Genomic DNA, 14,794 nt, shown 5'->3' on the forward strand with positions numbered 1-14,794 from the left:
TGGGATCCCAGCAGATGCAAGGCAAGGATTTCACCATGAAGCTATTGCATAAAGCCAAAAACAGAATGGTTCTTTCAGAAAAGAAAAAATAATTATGTGTGTACATGCTTATATAGACATAGTAACCTATGAAAGGAAGATTTTTTAAAATTTTCACCAGTAGAACAAATGTATGTCTAAGTTGTGGTTATGACCATATATTAGTACAATTATATTCAATTTCTTGGGCCTGTTAACTTGGGAAGTTAAACCTGAATACAAAGTGTACTAGTTGGAGTCTGCTCTAGTTCTCCTTGTCATATTTATTGAATCAGGACTAATAAGTTTTATTTATTTTTTAGGAAGATGAATCTTTTTTAAAATACTACTTAAAATGCTGCAAAAATACATCCTTATTGATATCTATTGAGCTTTTTGTGTGTATTTCTTTGTTTGTTTTGGACTTGCTGTGCTAGATTTAGTGTATAGAAAATGAAAAAGAAAGTACCAAAAAAAGAAAATGTGCTGCAATAGAAAATTCATGTAAAGTTAAAGCAAATATTAGGAAAATACTTACTTAATTGAATTTGATGTTTTATTTTATCCAAATTTTAAGTTCTGGCAGTTAATTTGTGCACTTTTGTATGCTAGTTTTATGTTTGTAAGTATTTGACTCACTGGCCTGGCTATGTTTTTTTTTTTTTCAATACATTGTTTTGAAAAATTCTTCTTATTTTTTAGTGTCCTAAGCTTTAGTGTCATTTGTTCACTTACTGGTAGCAGCAGACCAAGGAAGCCAAACATAGAAGGAATAGAATCTACTGGTGCAGAATAACATATTGTGTGGAAACTATGAAACTTGCTTACAGTGAAAAGTTGATTTGTTGTGTCAAGGATGAAATGAAGCACTTACTAGCTTTGCCTTTGTAGCCTTCTCTTAAAAAGAAGCATTATGAAAAAGCTAAATATAAGAATGTCCTGATGGAAATCTGTTGTTCTAAATTCAGAAATCTGCAGACTGTTTAGTTGTAAAATGGAAATCAAATTGTTGGTAGCTTATTCAAATTGTTAGTTGATAGCATTGATGTTTTATGTAATGTGACATTCTAGTAACCTGTATAAAAGGACTCTCCATGCTTATTGTTCTAGACTCTGATTAGGAAATGAAATGAGATAAAAATATGCTTGTCTAATTAAATATATGTTGCTCTTTTATTTGTCCTCATTTATGACTGTGTTTTCCTAACAGAGTAGAACAGATGTGATCATAAGTTAACATTTTATCTGCTTTATAAGAACTGGCAAAGGAAATAAAATAAAATTAAAAAAAAATACTTAATATAAGACTTGACAGAAGAAGGATAAAAAAGCCGAAGAGGATTAAGGGAAGAAATAATAAGCTGGTGGAGAACTCAACTGTATCAGTAGTCAATGTAATTCATATTTTAAATAATTCAATGTGAAATATATATATGATCAGAATAAAAAGACACCCAAATCTAGTCTTCAAGAAACCATTTTATAAAGTAGTAAATTGGCTAAAATTAGGGATGCAGAAAACATAAGCTATGTTACCACCAATCAGAAGTTGGAGTGATCATGTTAATATATCAAGGTACATTTCAGAGCAGAGTATTTCTGGATAAAAAGGATCATATGACAAGGGGATTAATTTGTGATAATGTAGAAATGACCCAAACGTGCATTAGACATTGAATGGGTCAAAAGCTGTTATCTATATAATGTAATATTGTTCTGAAACAGAATGAAATTGCTATGAATGCTGCCACGTATGAATATTAGAAACATGCTAAGTGAAATAAGTCACTAAAAAAAACAGTAATTATATGATTCTGTTTATATGAAATGTTTAGAACCAGCAAACCTACAGAAAGAGAAAATGACTAATCATTGCTTAAACTTAGGAAAATTTGTAGGAAAATGAGGAGTGACTAGGCACAGAACTGTGTCTTGGGCTAATGAAAATGTGATTTCTTACTATAATGAGAGCCATGCCCACAAGTTTGATTCTGAATGATGTTAAAAACACAATGGTATGTATTATTTGCATGTATATGTTTGTGTTTGTGTGTGTGTGCATTTTTTTAAGATGTATTGATGTTTATAGATGGTAGGATATGGCCAGGAACAAGCCAGGAGACAGAAGCTCCATCCGCGTCTCCATATTTGTGGTAGGAATTCAAGCATTTGGGCTGTTTCCTTGATGCCTTCCTAAGTCCATTAGTAGGAAGTTGGATCTGAAGTAGAGAAGCCAGTACGTAAACTGGTGCCCCATTGGAGATGATTGTATTGCAAGTGATAGCTTAACTTGCTATACCCAAAGCACCAGCCCACTGAATTTTTTTCTCCTTTTTTGCTCAGTTTTCACAAGACTAGATTAAAAATGTGTGTTTTGGACTTCTGTATGTGCTTGGGTCCAAGGTGAGTGGGAGGGCAGGCAGTAGAATCCAAGGCTGGCACACATGCCAGAGGACTGGATCTGGGAACCCATGCATACTCTTGAGTTCCAAATGGGTCAGTAGGGCTCCAGTTCAACACGCCATGCTGCTGGAAGACTGAGCTGGAGAACTCATGCGATTGCAGGACAGTGGGCTCTTGATTGCTCAGGGAAGGAGATATGGAATGTGAGGAAGGGGAGACTACTGAGGGAGTATGTTACAAATGAGAAATTACTTCAGGGAAACTTCCATCAATAAGGCCACTGTACTTACAGCTAAACAAGGGGGTCAGACAGAACAGTTTTGAGGAGGGAACCTGGATGACCCTTCTGGGTTAGACTGATGCACCCAGTCATGTGGGAGACCTAAGCTGGGGATCTTTAGCATCACCCACTGCCTACCACCACCCATTGGCATACAAAACAACTAGGGCTGGAAACTACTGGTGGGATTTGACCACAGTACCCAACAGTGAGTGTCAGAACAGGATGGGTCATGTTTGGGTGAGCCATGACACTAACTAGGACATGAGAGAACTGGGTCTGGACTCACTCTTTTGGGTATGCAATATCTGCTAGTATACTCAACAGTTAGGGGTAGTGACAGGCCCAACTAGACATGACTGTGGAACTCACCAATACTCATGGGTTCTGGGTTGGGAATAGACTGGGCTGGTCCAGGGTGCAGCACATATAGGTGCACCTAAGAATTGGGTGTGGGATGGGCTGGGCTACAACATCCACCAGCACACAGAAAGACCAAGACTAAGGGACAAACTATATTGGATAAAAACCTAACACCAACTGGCATGTGTAAGATCTGGGTCTGGGAGTGAACATGGTGGGGGAACTTGGGAAACTCCCCTACTGGGTTGTGTAGCTCCTTTGATGAGCACGTGAGTCAGGACTGTGTATAGGCCAGACTAGACAAAACTGCTCCTTGTGTCCGATGTGTGTAAATTGACTCTAGAGAGACAGACAAGGCAGGATCAGGGCAAAGCATAGCACACCAGCATGCACACAGGTTTCAGGATGGGGTGTGGGCCATGTCAGGCTAGGCTATCAAACCTATTGGTCTGCAAGATAGGCAAGGATGGAGGTAAGCCACCAGAGTTAAGCTGCAGTACCCACCAACAAGAATAGGGACTGGGGGCAGACCAAGCCAGGTAAATCTATAGCTTATGATGGCAAGCAGCAAGCTGAAGGATGTTTATGTCAGGCTGGATCAAGGTAACCACTTGTCCATCCAAGATCCGTAGCTTGGAGTGGGCCTGGTCAGGGAATTAAAGGGACTCCCCAGCTGGACTGCACTTCCCACTGATGCACATGAAAGCTGGAATGGGAGTAGGCTGAAAAAGGCTAAAGCATCCCTCAGCATGGGTGTGGACTTGGTTTGGGGTGTACACACTGGCCTTGGCTGCAGCACCTGGTGGCAAATACTGAGGTGAGGTGAGTCATGCCAGACTGGGCCACAGCATCCACTGGCACATGCAAGATGCCCCTGGGGCATGAGCCTGATAGGAGAGCTTCCAAGGGCTACCCTGCTGGGTCATTGCTCCCACTGGTGATCATGAAAGCTGCAATAGAGTCCTTCTATATCTATGTGTTGTATAACCAGATTCAACCAAGCATAGATGGAAAATAAATGTAAAAGACATTGTGTTTACACTTTTTTGCCTTATTACTATTCTGTAGGCAACTACTTATATAACATTTATACTGACCTGGGTATTACAAGTATTCCAGAGATGACTTACATTGCATGGGAAAATGTGCAAATGCTATGCAAAAGTACTGTCAGTTTTATATCCTTTCTAAATCATTTATCTTTATTAAAAAATGGATCACATAAAAATTATGCATCTATATGGAGTCAGTGCCATGTGATGTTTTGATATAAGCAGACATTCACTCTTCAGTAAGTAGAATCAGATTGTTCCCGTGTCTTTGATAATGTGAGTACTGCTGCCATAACCATGGGAGTACAAAGATCTCTTAGAAGGACAAATTTTATTTTCCTTGTATTATACCTAATGCTATGGCATTTGATTCACTGTATTCACCAACAGTCCTAGAAACAATTTCCTATGGCTGAGAAATGATTTTATATGTATGTGTGCATATGTTACATTATGGATTGCATGTATGCACATGCATATCCATCCTTGCACGTAGACATGCTGGTGTGCGTGTGTGTGTGCGTGTGTGTGTGTGTATACACTGTGCAGTTAGTACCATTTCTCTAATCTGACTCTTGATGGTCGCACCATCACCAAACCCAGTATAATCATTTCATAATCTGTCCGTGATTCTGGCTTCATGTGGTTGGTGTCCAGTCCACCCTTTCAACGTTAGCAGGCCTTATTGTTTTTCTGTCTTCTTCAGTAAAAGACCATCAATAGAGCTAGATACCTCAAAAAACAACCTCAGATTTGCTTAAATTTGGACTTTTTAATTATCTATAATAGGTTTTTAAAAGTTAAATATTTTAAGATATTATAGAAAATATTTTATCCGAAAGTTTTAGTTCAATGCTAAAACATTCTCTGCACATCTAGTTTTATTTTCTGTAACTTGAATTGGAAATATTCATATTTATCCTTATAAATATCTTAAATATCTTTTTGAGGGTTTCAACAACATTTAGAGGAGTCCTCAAGTTGGGTATACAAGGAACATTTTAGGTACTAGTATATTTTTAAGAGAAGTGACTTCCTAATCTTTAGCTGCATAAAATTGCTACTCCTACGAATGTGATCTTCTGATTCACAGTTCTCAACTCCTGTCATTGTCAGCCTTCTATTATGTACAAAACAAATTTTAAAAGACACTTCTTATTCTGAATGTCATTTGTTATTAGCTGTATGACACAAAAACATGAGACACTATATTGTTTGTATCTAGGTATTTATTGTATTTGCTGTCTTCATTCCATGATATCTATTATGTAGTAATATACTCTTTTTCTCTCATTCTGTTATTCTATCCTGGGTCACAAATTATATGGGGTTTTTGAAATAACATTAAATATACATAATAAGACAAGTCTTTATAGGAACTAGCTTGCATGATCGTGGTAGTTCACAAATAAAAATCTACAGAGCAGAGCAGCAGCCTGAGAACTCTCTGGAGAGAACTGAGGAGACAGCACAGAACATGGATTTGGTAGGAAGGAACATCATAATCAAGCTTTTAAAAGATATGGTTGTGCATGTAAATGATGGTTTTAAATGAAATACATATGGCCAAATGTTAAGGATTGTTTTAAATGAGTCATCTCTGGATGACAAATGGATAATTTTAAGAATGGATAGCTCCCAAGAATGAGCTTCCTGAGAGTAAATGAAAACAGCTTGTTGAAAAGCCTAGCAGCCATTGTCTTGGCTCATCCAGGGCACAGATCTCTCACAATGCTTCATGATTTCTTAACTCTTAGAATTCAAAGCTGAGATAGCTGTCACAGGAATGTGTGCTGGTAGCTTCATTTTGAGATCAAAGCAAAACTTTTCTAACAACATAAATGTAATTTAAATTCGGCATATCTCTTTGATAGTGAAGACTGGCTACAGCCTTAAAATTGCAAGGAGCAGATCTCTATAAATTGAGTAGATTAACTGCAGCTTTATGGTCCTGATACAAAATATACCAGAATATATCTTAGATTTGTAATTTGAAAGCTAAAGACATCCAATTTAAATAGGTGAAAATAAGATCTATAATTGTAGAAGTAAATGAGATTTGCTGAAAGAGGTTTGAAGACCATTGATATATATTGTCTTCCTTTAATGCTTTTATCATTTTAAGTCACTTGTGAATCAAGTTACTACTGTGGTAATTTATCATTTTAGTAATACGTTTTGACATAAGCAATTCTTAGTTTGTAACACTTAACAATTCTGTTTCATTTAGTTATAAACTACGAAAAGAATAGCCAAAGGGACTATCAAGTTACCAAACAGTTTTGTTGAAAATTAATTTTAATTTTAACATGCCTTAATGACTTTCATTTTTCTTTTAAAGAAATATTCATGTACTTATTTGAAAGGTAAAGCTTACAGAGGGACAGAGACAAGCCGTCTGCCCTGTCTCTTCTTCAGATGCTGCAATGCCCAGAGTGGTCTGGTCTGAAGTCAGGAGCCAGGAGCTTCTTCTAGATCACACAAGGGTGGCAGAGGTGCAAGAGCATCTATTGCTGCTGTGCTAGGCAGGTTAGCAGGGAGTTAGCTTGGAAGTAGAGTGACAGGGACATAACTGGCTCCTAAATGATTTAGTTTGATGACATTCAAAAAGTGTTCATCTTAGTATAATTTCTACCTACCAAACATTGGACAAAATATTCAGATAAATTATTGCATCCCATACAATAGAATGCTATGCATCAGTAAAAATGTATGAACTAATCTTATGATGTATTTGTAAATACATACATATGCATGATTCCATTTAAAGTTCAAAAAACAGGCATAACTAACATATAGTGACTGATTCACAAGACAGTGGTTACCTTTAAGGGCTAATGACTGAGAGAGGGCAAAATGTAGGCTTCTTGAGGTGTTGTTCACACTCTGTGTTTTGATCCAGGTTCTGTTTATATGGTGTTAATCATCACGTAAAAACCCATCAAGCTGCATATACTTTGTTACACTTTTTGTAAAGTTTATGAATAAAAATTCTCATAAGATGTGAAGTTTCTTACTGACAAAAAAAAACCATAACAAATATTTGTTATTCTGTCGTACATGTCTTTTATTGTTGTAGATGCTAGCGATAGCACTCAGCTAAATATTTTCTCAAATAGAATATTATTTAGCCTTAGCCTGTGCAGCCAGTGCAGCTTCCTCACGCCACTTAGCTTTCTTTGCCAGGTTCCAGCTTGTTAAAGATTCATGTCTTTCAGCTGCCTGTAAAACATAACAAAGCAAAGCAAGAGCAACAAAATAGTATGACTCTCTGGAAAATGTATATTTCATATAGACATGAGATACTCCATTAAAGAAAAACAAAAAAAGGAGGACAAAACCCTTAAAACATCACCACAGTGAGGGGGCTTTTCATGCTCATTAAATCCTGCATGTGGACTCTCATTCCATACTGGAGTGTCTGCGATCAGGTCTAGCTCTGCTCCCAATTCCAGCATCCTTCTAAGGTGCATACTGGGAAGCAGTAGGCAATGGTTTAAATCTTGGGTCTCTGCCAACCATATTGGAGATCCAGATTGAGTTCTTGGTTCCGACTCTGGGCAGATCCGGCAGGGGCTCTTCCAAGAATCTGGGAAGTATGTGTCTATCTCTGCTTTTTGTGTAAAATATACATAATACATATATAATATATATAATGCATATTATGGATTATCAGATATATAACAAATCTGCAGGTATAATTCATATTACACATATATAAGATTTAATACACATATAAAATATGTGTATCTTACATGAAAAGATAAATTTACATATGTAACATATATAATATTATCATTTATATAAAAAGATATATACATTTTTTCTAAATCTCATGAATGCCATGCAAAAAATAAGTTCTTTTTATGGAAAACATTACCTAAATTGCTAGTCTTCTGGTCTGTAGAACAACTAATTAGAAATCTGCACTCATCTTCTTTGTCTCATCTTCACAGACATATTTATTGGGTAAAGTATAACAAAAAATATTTTTCAATACTAAATTCTAAAATCTAGAAAGGAAAATTTTGAGATACTAGAAATGAAAGTACTGTAGGCTTTGTGCTTTAAAAACTAATTTATTTTCATTTGAAAGGCAGATTTATAGAGAGAAGCAGAGACAGAGATCTTGCCTCTGTTTGTTTAGTTCCCAAATGACTGAACTGGCTGGATTTGAGTCAATCCAAGGCCAGGAGCCAAGAGCTACTTCCAGTTCTCCCATGGGAGTGCAGGGGCTCAAGGATTTGAGACATCCTCCACTGCTTTTCCCATCCATGAGCAGGGAGCTGGATCGGAAGTGGGCCAGCTGGAACACAGGCTGGCATCCATATGGCTTGCCAACACTGCAAGTAGAGGATTAATCTGATAAACTACTATGTCAGTCCCAGTACAGTAGTTTTAATAAGATAGTCTTCCTATAGTTCTGTGCACAATTAGTATTTTATACCTCATTTATGTTTATATGCATTTTGTAGTCAATTTGTCTACTTCCCAAACAAATATGTTGCTATTAAATGCAATCAGGTGTGTTGAGCATTCTTATTAAAGATCATGAAATATTTAGTAAGGTCTTTTTGTAGCCACTAATAGCCTTTGAAAGTTATCTTTATAAATATTGAAATTCATTGTTAGGAACTGTATATTTTTATTATTTTAATTAGAATCTTTACATTTTTGCATTGATTTCTTGAATAAAGAGAGTCAAAATCTTTAACTCCTATCACAATCTTAAAATTCTTCATTGAGTCTACAATAAAATGAGTATATGTACACATATTTATGCATATACACATAAATATACAGATACACACACACACAAGGCTGCACTATAGAAAGAGAGGGCGAGACAAAGATTTTCTATTCATTATTTCTCAGGTGTATATGAGTCCACTAACTTTAAGTAGGGATCAGGACTTAAAGTTAGTGGACTCATACACTTGAGAATATGAGATGTAGATGAGATCATAAAATTAAGCAGAATGAGAATTAGCTAAATATGTCTAAACAGTGGGGATAGCTAGCCATGCAAACTATTGAAGGTGATGTGACTGCACTGCTAAAATGCAGTATTCACACTGAAGGAAGTTATACTCTGGCTGTAATGGTTCAGTATCACAGAAGAGGAAAGCAATAAACCACAGTGTGTCTAGACGAGAGGTCAAAGATAGAAGAAAATTGTTGGAGATTTGAAGATTGAAGATGTTTTCCACAGTAATGTATTATAGAAATCTCACAGTATTTATGGGCTGCTGTTTATGGTTAAATATGACCAGTAGGTGGAAGGATTTGGGAAACAAATCAAAATTGAGGATTGGTTGCCTTTAAAGTTGTCCCTAAAAGTGTCTAACAGAAACCATACCTTAGGACAGCAAAGTAAGGGTTTATATGCAGGATACGGACCAACTGAATGGCTTTGGTAATCATTTCCAGGTTTTGCATTTAAAAGTCACAATTCCATTCCGTAACTAGTTAAGTTCATGAACTAAGGAACACCGTAATCTGGATAACTTGCACACAACAAAGTTCTCTTTGTGCAGATTTCAACAAGGCAGTAAACAGCCCTGCTTTTGGTTTTGTTCATCATATAGTTGAAACAAGCTTTTGTCCCTCCTGACAATATACTTAATTTGTTTGTTTAAACTTTCACTAACAAGTTTCTTTTCAACATGATAGATTTATGTGGATTGTTCTAGATCTCAAAGACAACATTTTTCTTACATTAAAGTAATAGTCCCTGGGTTGGTATTGAAGTTTAACATTTGCATCCAATATGGGTGTGGTTCATGTCCCAGCTTCCCCACTTCCAATCCAACTCTCTACTAATGTTTCTGGGAAGGCAGTGGAGAAAAACAAAAGGAGAGAAAATGAGGGGAGAGGAGAGGAGAGGAGAGGAGAGGAGAGGAGAGGAGAGGAGAGGAGAGGAGAGGAGAGGAGAGGAGATTGGAGAGGAGAGGAGAGGAGAGGAGAGGAGAGCAGAGGAGACAGGTGGGTGGGTGGGACTGATGGGGTATCACTATTGAAGGACTTTGTTTGCAATTCAGTGACACCCCATCAGTCTCTCAAATTCCTTCAGATCCATAGGTCTGCATCTTAGGGATACTCACCCTTTTACCTGACGCTATTACCGCAAAGCAGGCAATGATTGTAAGTCCGATCATTATGTAACATGCTTTCACGCGAGCTTTGTTTCTTGCAGCATCTATCATTTCCGGCCTAAACCAAGATGTGCGTTTTGTTAAAATAATATGATTTTCTGACAGTAATGAAAAGCAAAACTCATGATTTCTATGCCGCTATTCCATAAATTTCACTAAATGTAAGCTGCAATTCTGAAAGACTGTAAGTAGTATCTCATTTTCTTGCCAATTTCAACTTAACATTTATTTATTCAGATCTTAAACTAATGTTAGTTTCTATTGCCCTACGTAGGATTACTAGAGATTATGGCCTGACACTCCATTATTTTTATTTATTGAAGATAGAACAAACTTAAAATTCATATTTACCTGACTTGTAGTCCTTTAGTTTCTGTTAAATTTTATCATCCATTTTGGATGGGTTACTCTTTAAAACTAATTTTTATCTCTTTTTTTTCCATTGGCCTTCCAATATCTTCCTGCCCCCTTCCCAGCCTATCTCTAAGAAGATTGCTACAGACTTTGGGGAATAACTCCCGAGAACGATTGTTTCTTTCATGATTTTTTTTCAGGAAGTTTTTAATAGAAGTAAAATCACAGTAATTGATTTAAAAAACTCCACCTTTTCGAAAGTTATTATTCTGAAGCTTGTTATGCTTATGTGTCATGTAGTTTTGTTTTTTTTAAGATTTTTTAATATGTATTGCAAAGTCAGATATACAGAGAGGAGGAGAGATAGAGAGGAAGATCTTCCGTCCATTGATTCACTCCCCAAGTAAGCGCCACGGCCGGTGCTGTGCTGATCCAAAGCCAGGAGCCAGGAACTTCCTGCAGGTCTCCCACGTGGGTACAGGGTCCCAAGGCTTTGGGCCATCCTCTAATGCTTTCCCAGGCCACAAGGAGGGAGCTGGATGGGAAGTGGAGCTGCTGGGATTAGAATCAGCGCCAACATGGGAGCTGGGCATGTTCAAGGAGAGCACTTTAGCCGCTAGGCCACTGCACCGGGCCCTAGTCTTATTTTTTAATATTGTTATATGCAAGTTGGTACACAGTTTGGCAGTATTACACAGTGTTATGAAAAGAATTAAAATATATAAATGCATTCATGCCATGGAGTGTTATATTGAAATAATCTTTAATATTTTATAATAATTTGAGGTTGCAGATTATAAATATGTAGAATTAAAGTACTTGCATCTTTAGGATATATTTATATGATGCCAAATTTAAATATAGTTACATAAAGTTGGTTACAGAAAGACAAATCACAATTTCTCTCAAAAATGAAACATTTTTGTACTTTTTCACTTATTAAAGTAGCACAGATGAACTTCCAGTGCCACTTGCATTAAGTTTTAGTCAGAATGCATTGACGTTTTAGGACGTTGGTTGCAACCAGTTCTTAGCAGTGACTGTGGAGATATAATTAGATTATATTTGTTGCTAGCTTTTGTTCCAGACAGAACCTGAAAGATCTGGTTTGTATATCCATCCATCTGGCTCTGATTTGTCATAGTAAATTAATTTAGCACTGAAGAAAGAAAGAAAAGAAAAAGCCTGTTATAAATTGTAGATCACATGTTAATACCATGCGTAACAGGAGCATGGAAAGTGATCATTGTTTATGTTTTAAAGCTTGCAGTTTAACAGCAGTGGCCTTCCTAAACTGCAATGCCAAAATCAAAAAACTATACAAAATAATAAAAGGAAAAATATTCAAATACTTTCATGCTTGCAGCTCAAAAAACTAAAATATTTTTTCTTGGCATCCAGCTCATACTTAAATGTTCCTGCTTAATGCTATTTCTTTTGACTTTTCACAGGACATTGCATTTTTTTTTTCTACAAAAACGTTTCTCTTCATCTATACAGCAAACTAATGTAACATGAACCACATTTTCTTTTGACAGATAGTACATTATTACAATGATGGTTCTTTACACTACTGATGCTCTTTTGTCAAACTAGAAATAAAAATCCAACCTGAAAGTGTTTTCCTTTCTTTTTCATTTTGTTGATTTTCTTTCTAGTTTGTCATTGAACATATTACATTTGTAGGCATTATGTGAAATTTGATAGAGTTTACGATGAAACGACTAACTTCGACTTGTTTGACGTCTGTACTTTGGAGTCTGCAGAGCTCAAGGAAGACAGTTTGTTCTATGCTATTAAGAAATGTTTCTGTCACTGAACAAATGTGGAAAACGCATTTCAGATGCCATGCCGTCTCAAATTCCATACCCACGCCTCAATAACTAAATCCAAAGAAGGAATAAAAAATGCTCAAAATCTTTGTTGGGGGTACATTTATACCCACAGCCATTTCTTTGAGATGCTCTTGGCATCTACGTAATAAATGTCAGGCAATATCTGATAATCAAGCTGTAGGCCCAGTTTTCATTATTCATTCTAATTGGTGTTAGATAATGTTACAAACGTAATACTGAACATTGGAAATCCTTACTCAATGTTACACTTTGCCTTCCTATTTATGTTTTAAAATGTTGGTTTCAAAAAGAGTAGATTGATTTTGTTCTGTTTCTTTCCCTTTACACCTACTCCCTTGTAAAAAGGTTAGAAACGTTTTTGTACCTGACACCAACTGAAACTAGAAAAACTGCTGTTTGTTAGTTATATTGACTTGTGTTTATTACTCTTGTCATTTCATTACAAGGCACGTAACCCTGGAGGTGACGTTGTTAGCTTGAGCTTTATCACTTAGTGAACCTCCACTTGAAAGGTTAGGAAGGAGGAGTGACCAATCAGGCTGAAGCACCGAGTAAACCTGTGGGGAGAAGGCAGTGGCGCCTTGTCTTCTTCCTGGCTCTCCACCTGCCTGCCCCTGGGGACACTAATCAGAGGACCTGTTCTTGGGTGGAATACCAGCCTCCTCTGAACTCAGCTCTGTCCCTTGGTGCCCCAGCAGCCACCCCAGTCACCGTGCCTTGTATTTGGCTAAGTGCTCCATTACCCGACATCTTTTAGAGATCGCTGGGGTCCGGAATCTGGATGAGTTTGGAAGTGTTCCTTTAATGTGTCGGTTTCTAATTAACTTCTGCAGTCACTGTGTGAGCCTGGCTGCCCACTATCCAGTCAACGAACCTGACATTAGCCTTGCTGGGAGAGTGTTAGATAAACTCCCTAAGGATGCGTGGGTTCCGCATCCCTATCGTCTGGAGCCCAGCTTTCCCACGCGCTCACCCCTTCCAAGACGCTCGCCAAACTTACGGGACCTCGGGCGGGATCTCCTCCATGGATTTGAATCTCCCGGTCCACAGCAGTATTTTCTTGTCGAATTGTGAGGGCTTGTACTGACCTGGGATTCTGTGAACCTTCCCTACTGGGAGGGAGACAGAGATTGACTCGGCAACTCACAAACCTCCCGCAGGGTAAGAGCGCCCGCCCTCCAGGATCCTTCATCTCGTGTTCCCTCACCCCTAGCTCCAGGACTTTCTCATGCTGAGTCTTTGCTCACCTTGACCTTGTTGCCCAGAGCCGCTTGGGACTCCACCGCTGGAATAGCAGGCGAGACCACGAATCCGGAGACCAGGTGTGAGCCGCTGAGTGGCTTCTTGACAGGCTTCGGGAGCGCAGCGGACCGCGCTGCCCAAGCCGAGGCACAGCAGGCTGCCCGCTGTCCTGAGCATGATGCTCTTCTTCCACCTGGCAACAGCTTCTCTTCCTGATCTGGGGAGCCCAGAGGAGCATCTGACGCCTGCCTCTTAGCCCAGAAGAGCATCTGATGCCTCCTGCACGTCCCCGTTGAGTTCCCAGTCTCCGCCCCCTGCAGTGACCCAGGACTGGGACGTGAAAGTCCTACTAATTCCCTGAGGAGCATCTTGCCTCTGTGAAAACACTAGCTCAAGTCCTCAGAGAGAACTCTGGCAGTTCATGTTGAACGCATGTCTTTGCTTTGAGTGTTTCCATCAGGCTTTCAGTACCCAGGAGAATAAAATCTAAACTCTGTCCCGGAACACACAACAGACCTTCAAGCGTAGAGAACTTCAGATGTTTACTTTGTCAACTGTAAGTGCATCCAACAAAATTCTGGTTCCCTACGAGAAGACAGTTTGATATTTATTCCTCATCCTTTCCCACTCAGACTTTCTCTATTCTAGCCAAAACCACTTAGGTGTTTCTCTTCGCCTTTTCCTGTTGTAACAAACCCCCAGACTGTGTTTTCTCTGTTACCTTCCACCAACTCTGCTAAAAGGAATAATTTCCTGTTCTCAGGCATTGGGAGCAGACTCATGATTCTGGAAAGGACGTGGAGTTTGCCTTTACATCTTGGTTGAAGGAACTGTTTAACAATCATGAGCTTTTAGGTTCATTCATTCAGTGACTACCAAAAACCAGCAGTGTGTCAGTTTTTACAGCCAGGTATGAACCAGTGTCAATGTCTGGCGGGGATTCCTGGAAAAAGAAAAATACAGGCAAGTGAAAACAAATAATCATGGATGGTGTGAAAGGCTATATGTATTTAAAACTAAAAAAAAATGTTCTGATTGCTGAAAAAATAGGCAAGATGAAACAAAAATGCT

At 38.2% G+C, this 14,794-nt stretch overlaps 1 protein-coding gene across 1 annotated transcript; it reads right to left on the reverse strand.

Moving 5' to 3' along the window:
- Positions 1-7,158: 7,158 nt before the first annotated feature.
- Positions 7,159-13,900, reverse strand: FAM162B (family with sequence similarity 162 member B). Its single transcript, XM_040965613.1, has 4 exons — positions 13,729-13,900; positions 13,482-13,590; positions 10,221-10,329; positions 7,159-7,338 (listed from the first exon to the last, which is right to left on the reverse strand). Exons 1-4 carry the CDS (start codon positions 13,898-13,900, stop codon positions 7,240-7,242), a joined length of 489 nt encoding a protein of 162 aa, XP_040821547.1. The 3' UTR covers positions 7,159-7,239.
- Between the last annotated feature and the right edge of the window lie 894 nt (positions 13,901-14,794).

This window comes from Ochotona curzoniae, unplaced genomic scaffold (assembly GCF_017591425.1).
Source record: "Ochotona curzoniae isolate NIBS_2020 unplaced genomic scaffold, NIBS_Ocur_1.0 scaffold_3890, whole genome shotgun sequence".
Classification (NCBI taxonomy): domain Eukaryota; kingdom Metazoa; phylum Chordata; class Mammalia; order Lagomorpha; family Ochotonidae; genus Ochotona; species Ochotona curzoniae.